The 6,915-nt window shown below is 41.0% G+C and overlaps 1 protein-coding gene across 3 annotated transcripts in view; it reads left to right on the top strand.

Moving 5' to 3' along the window:
* The first annotated feature begins 2,659 nt into the window (after positions 1 to 2,659).
* Positions 2,660 to 6,915, top strand: part of LOC118374126 (zinc finger and BTB domain-containing protein 10-like) — a 30,998-nt gene continuing 26,742 nt past the window's right edge. For all 3 annotated transcript variants that reach the window (XM_052469671.1, XM_052469672.1, XM_052469673.1), the window contains exon 1: positions 2,660 to 3,614. In XM_052469671.1, coding sequence (XP_052325631.1) covers positions 2,922 to 3,614 — 693 coding nt within the window. In that variant the 5' untranslated portion in view covers positions 2,660 to 2,921. The remainder of the gene's footprint in view (positions 3,615 to 6,915) is intronic.

The raw sequence follows: 6,915 nt of genomic DNA on the forward strand, positions 1-6,915 counted from the left end.
ATGTAGACCTGACAAGGCTTTAAAAACACATGCCATTACCCTCCCCCCTTTCTCTGGATGTAGACCTGACAAGGCTTTAAAAACACATGCCATTACCCCCCCCCTTTCTCTGGATGTAGACCTGACAAGGCTTTAAAAACACATACCATTACCCTCCCCCCTTTCTCTGGATGTAGACCTGACAAGGCTTTAAAAACACATGCCATTACCCTCCCCCCTTTCTCTGGATGTAGACCTGACAAGGCTTTAAAAACACATGCCATTACCCCCCTTTCTCTGGATGTAGACCTGACAAGGCTTTAAAAACACATGCCATTACCCTCCCCCTTTCTCTGGATGTAGACCTGACAAGGCTTTAAAACACATGCCATTACCCCCCTTTCTCTGGATGTAGACCTGACAAGGCTTTTAAAACACATGCCATTACCCTCCCCCCTTTCTCTGGATGTAGACCTGACAAGGCTTTAAAAACACATGCCATTACCCTCCCCCCTTTCTCTGGATGTAGACCTGACAAGGCTTTAAAACACATGCCATTACCCCCCTTTCTCTGGATGTAGACCTGACAAGGCTTTAAAAACACATGCCATTACCCCCCCCCTTTCTCTGGATGTAGACCTGACAAGGCTTTAAAAACACATGCCATTACCCTCCCCCCTTTCTCTGGATGTAGACCTGACAAGGCTTTAAAAACACATGCCATTACCCCCCCCCTTTCTCTGGATGTAGACCTGACAAGGCTTTAAAAACACATGCCATTACCAGAAGCAGAGTCAAACACTGTGTCCTAGCTTAGTCCTTAATTTACTGACTTTGAAACAGGACACTGAACACTAGGCCTAACAATGCCACTCATTAATCTAACTGTGCTGTCAGTCAGTCAACTCAGTGAATCATGAAAGGCTTCCACCTGCTGGAGCAGCATAGCAGGAGCAAGTTTCCATGGGATTACATAGGCTAGAATAGATCAATATAAATTCCCCTATTTTGTATGGATCTTTAACTTCAATAATCTGGAGGGGAAAAAACAACAGCAATGTAAAATCAGGCCTGACAACTAATGGTTTATACCAAAAAAATGTTTTATAGACTATTGATCATGTTGACTTAAACATATAATAATATAATATAATAATATATCATTATACATGTTTAAGCGAATGAATTAGGGCTACTTGTTTTGGTCTATTCATCAACAAAACCTCATTTGAACAGCAAAATATTCCACTTAGTCACATTTGACTATGTACATTTCCAAGCAATTCATATTTACTTATTTTGATTGTTATTGATTGATGATAACATTGTCTCTGATATAGCTGTGGTTTTTCACTAAATCTATTTTAATAAAAGATATAGCCTACATTTGGACTAAATGAGTTTGAGTTAATTGTATTATAAGTACATAATAAAAAAAAGGAGTGATGTTGGATTACATTTTTTTGTTGTTGAAAATATCGAAATAGTAGTGGGGGAAAAGTTGGTATGCAAAGAACCATGAAAGTGTTAATCATTCCCTAACCCTAGCCTCAAACCTAACACACTGCTAACCTTATGCCCAACCCCAACACACTGCTAACCTTATGCCCAACCCTAACACACTGCTAACCTTATGCCCAACCCCAACACACTGCTAACCTTATGCCCAACCCTAACACACTGCTAACCTTATGCCCAACCCTAACACACTGCTAACCTTATGCCCAACCCCAACACACTGCTAACCCTCAACCTTAACAACCCTAGTACTCGATACATTTTGAATGCTCGCCCAAATTCACGCACTTATCAAGAGAACATCCCTGGTCATCCCTACTGCCTCTAATCTGTTGGACTCACTTATTAACACAAATGCTTCATTTGTAAATTATGTCTGAGTTTTGGAGTGAGCCCCCTGGCTATCCACAAATACATTAAAAACAAGATCTGGTTTGCTTAATATAATGAATTAGGAAGTATTTATACATTTACTTTTGATAGGTAAGTGTATTTCAAACCAAATACTTTTAGACTTTTACTCAAGTAGTGGTCCTTCTGTGGCACAGTTGGTAGAGCATGGCGCTTGTAACGCCAGGGTAGTGGGTTCGATTCCCGGGACCACCCATACGTAGAATGTATGCACACATGACTGTAAGTCGCTTTGGATAAAAGCGTCTGCTAAATGGCATATATAAGTAGTATTTTACTGGTTGACTTTCACTTTTACTTAAGTCATTTTCTATTTGGGTATCTTTACTTTTACTCAAGTATGACATTCGGGTACTTTTTCCACCACTGCCCAAAAGCAGCAACAACAAAAAATCTGGAATTTTTACGATATAGCCAATGTTGACTTTGTGGCTGTGGTAACCGGTAGGCTGTCACCACCACCATCACTACACCTTGTGCGTTGGATCACTAGCTTTACCTGTCCATTGGAATTAGTAGAAAACAAACACGATAAGCGCACAAGATCTGTTTGTCGCAGTTAATACAAGGGGACTGTCAACCCGCTTGGCAGGAGGTATGAAAGGAGGACAAGGATGTATTGGTTGAAGAGAAGGAAAACAAAGATGAGAAGCACGCGTAAAATGAGCGCAGCCACTCAAACAAAAGACGCCATGCTGTTAACCGCACCCCCCATCTTCCTTTAAATGAGCCCCCCCACTACCCCCCTTTCTCTGATCGAGGTGCATTATGGGGAAAGTCGTTGCCATTCGACCTCTGCAAGCCTGCGCGGACGCAGCTAGAACCCTGAAATTCATTATGCGTTTAAAAGCTTTATTTATTTCCGCATAACCTACATACTCTCACCAGGAGGCCAAAGCGGGAAAAAACGACAACCAGCCATTTAATTCGGATCCGTAACATATAATACTTAAAGAAATATAAATTAGTAGTAATATTGTTAAGAAAGTGGTAGATTTTAATATATTAAGAAAATGTCCGGAGAGAGAAACCGCAGGTCTCTGGCGTTCCGAGGAGGTGGATTAGCGGTAACCAGCTCCAGTGGTGTCGGTGGGGGCAACAGTAACAGCTGGGAGGCCCAGGCCTGTCAAGACCGACATTTGAACGGGAACAGGCCAGATCAAGAAGAGGATAGGGATCTGGGGGCAAAAGGACCATCGCAAGGGAGAGTGGAGGGTGGGGGATCTCTCAGTGATAGCGCAGAACCAGAGGCTGAGGAGGAAGAGGACCCGGAAGGGGGCAACTGGGCAGCCGGGGTAGGAGACGATCGTATCGGTTGGGTGGCAGTAACTGTCGGAGAAGACGAGTCCAGGGAAGGGAGTAGCCGGACAGCGGGTAACTGCCTGAACAACGAGGACGGCGCTGACTTGGGCAGCGGGGGCACTCGATCCGAGGACGACAGAGGCGAAGCTGCCAGGAAATCTTGGGTAGAAATGAGACCGCAGACGCTACTCCAGAAACACCCCCAATTCCAAGCTTCATGGCTACAGGAGTTTCCATGGCTCACATTTTGTCAGGAGACGGGACTTATGTCCTGCTCCTGGTGTCACAACATTCCCACTAAAAACAACGACGAGCTGGTGAGAGGTAGTCGAAATTACAAGCGGGCCTTGCTGCTGAGACATCACCTGTCTTCTGAGCACGGGAGGAATGACCCGACAAAACAGGTAAAGTGTCACCCTGCTTCATTTATGTTTTGTCATTTATGTTTTTAGTTCTTTGTAGCTAGCCAATATTATCTGAGAAGGAAAATAGACATACAGCTAACCAACTAATTAGCTTGTTCTAGTTTCTGTTTTAGGCACAGTTGACTTCGAGTAGCTTGCTAGCCGGGCTAGTTGGAGCTGGCAGCTTAATTTCCCCGTGAGAGGCTATGTAAAGTCGCTAGTTTGAAACTGGCGTTAATGTTTACTAGTAAATGGGAGCGAGTCTGATCCCATGGCAATCTAAGTACCTAACGTTACAGTTTACGTAAATAAAATGTGTTTCATGGTGACATTACTATAGAAACCAATTACTAGCTAAACAAATATGTCTAGTTCGAGTTAGCATGTAGGCCAGAAACAGTGTGAGTCCCATTAGCTTACAGTACTATTCTAAAAGTAATAGGTGGCTCGCAAGCCTCGATTCATTTACATTTCCATAGCCACAAGAACAGTACACATACTAGTTATCAGCAACTACCTTGGATGATTGCTAGCTAGAGGTCGCCAAAGGCAAGGGCTTGACCATATTAGCCTTTGGGGAACTGAACCCCTGCCTACCCAACCACGCCTCTGCTCTGCTTCAAATGTCATTTTGATGGCTCTCTTACAGTAAAGAGCAGAATGTCCTCTGGCGCATTTCTCCCTTCCTCCCCTTTGGGGCAGCTAAATTAGAGGCATTGTTCTAGATGACCCCCCAAAATCCATAGATGGTGTGTGATGGCCCGGGTTGAACAGGACGAGAGGTAAATCAAGTCCCAGTAGCTTACAATGGGATTTAATGGGTACAATTTTACTCTAATGGGTTCATATGTATACCAGCAGCATCATGGATCGTCACAGCAACATCTGACCTTGTCACCCCTTAAATGTATGGATTAATGGGGGGGTATTATGGTATGGTTGTTTCATATCATAGTTTTCTATAGCCATATAGCCATTGTATGTAGAGGACAACTGAAGCCATTATGCCTTCTTGAAAGACCACCATCACCAAGGGTTATTCCCCCTGTTAGCTTCATATCAAACATTGATTAGCCTACTTGGTGAAATTACCAATGTGAAAAGGATTAATATATTGATGCAAGTTATTCACATATTTGGAATAGTCCTGACCATAGGACATATAAAACTGCTTCTGGACGAGATTAAACATTCCACTTGTGTAAGAACAAAAACGGTCAAACTCTGTTACTACACAATTACAAAGCAATTACTGAAATCTAACAACAATGTTGTACATTGTAATTGGACTACAGTGTTTTTTTCACAGTGCTCTTAATTCCCCTGACAGCTTGAAACAGAGTCAGGATAGGAAGTGATAAATAGCAATTTGGTAACTGGGATCTGGTGTGTGTGTGTGTGTGTGTGTGTGTGTGTGTGTGTGTGTGTGTGTGTGTGTGTGTGTGTGTGTGTGACACATGCATACATATATATATATTTACACCAAATACATATATATGTAAGTCGCTTTGGATAAAAGTGTCTGCTAAATGGCATATTTTTATTTTTATATATATATTTACACACATACATATATATATATATATATTTACACACATACATACATATATATATATATTTACACACATACATACATATATATATATATTTACATACATATATATATATATATATTTACACACATACATACATATATATATATTTACATACATATATATATATATTTACACACATACATACATGTATATATATTTACACACACATACATATGTATATATATTTACACACACATACATATATATATATATATTTACATACATACATACATATATATATATATTTACACACATACATATATATATATATATATTTACACACATACATATATATATATATATTTACATACATACATACATACATACATACATATATGTAATTACACACATGCATACATATATATATTTACACACATACATACATATGTATTTACACACATACATATATGTAATTACACACACACACACATACACACACACACACACACACCAGATCCCAGTTACCAAATTGCTATTTATCACTTCCTATCCTGACTCAGATTCAAGCTGTCAGGCGATTTAAGAGCATGTAGCCACAATTTGACTCTTAATTTGTCAGGTGAAATGCAAAAGGATTGGATCACACTGCATGGTTAGTTCCTTCTGTCCGGTCCACTAACTTGAACACGTCACTAATTAAGAAGGGAATCCAGTGAGAGGAGAGAGTAGAGAAGAAGAAGCAGTAGTCCTCCTCTCTGGAAACAAGACGACCCCGGATTTAAACACTTTGCTATAGGCTAATTTCACGTCATAGCATATTCTTATATTATTTTCGATTGTCATTTTTAAATTTACATTACATTTTTGTAAATGAATTAAGGTTAAAGTTAAATATATGCAAATTAGATTTTCCCCTGTGGTGTTTTCCCCATATATAAAACAGTAGCCTAATACTGTTTGAATATTGACTGTGTGAACTGCATTGTTGCAGCACATGAAATGGCATCCTTATTTTCTTCACCTTATTCCCGATCAAATTCGTGCCCATCTGCGTGGCTAACCTAACTCGATTACTCGATTAGCTCTGCTATAGAGAAGGCACACAGACCAAAGCAGCTGTGGCTGACAGTGGGTCTCATACAAGCCTGGGTCTTGGCTGTACACTCTTGGTACAGAGGTTCTGTACAGCACAACCATACAGCCCAGGGTTGGGTTTGGTAGGGATAGTGTTTGGCCAGGGAAGGGGAGAGGGAGAGATAATATGACATTTGAAATCTCTTCTGTAAGTGTGATGTTTACTGTTCATTTTTATTGTTTATTTCACTTTTGTCAAAGCAAGAGAAGTAGATAATAAACAATGTTAACAAATGTTTCCCATGCCAATAAAGCCCTTACATTGAATTGAGAGAATTCTTCCCAGGAATTCTTCAACCCTATGTGGAGCCTATGTGGAGCATTGTTGGGAGGCCTGGATCCCTCCTTCCCCTCCACACACCGTATGGTCATTCACACTGCTGTAGTAGTGTTCTAATGTCTGAGAGGGTGGGGAGCGAGCTGGCCTCAGGGTGGGGATGGTAGATCGATGCTAGAGAAACAGAAACTGGTGGTGTTCCACTGTCCTCTGTCGTCTCTGAGAACGATGTTACGTCACATCTGATCATTGTGGGGTTGGAGGTGTGTGTTTGTGTGGCCACATTAACCAGGTCTCTCGTTGCTCGCGTGGTCCTTGGTTTGTTTTGGTGTTGTGAGCTATCGTTCTGAAAATT

Source organism: Oncorhynchus keta, chromosome 19, assembly GCF_023373465.1.
Source record: "Oncorhynchus keta strain PuntledgeMale-10-30-2019 chromosome 19, Oket_V2, whole genome shotgun sequence".
NCBI lineage: Eukaryota > Metazoa > Chordata > Actinopteri > Salmoniformes > Salmonidae > Oncorhynchus > Oncorhynchus keta.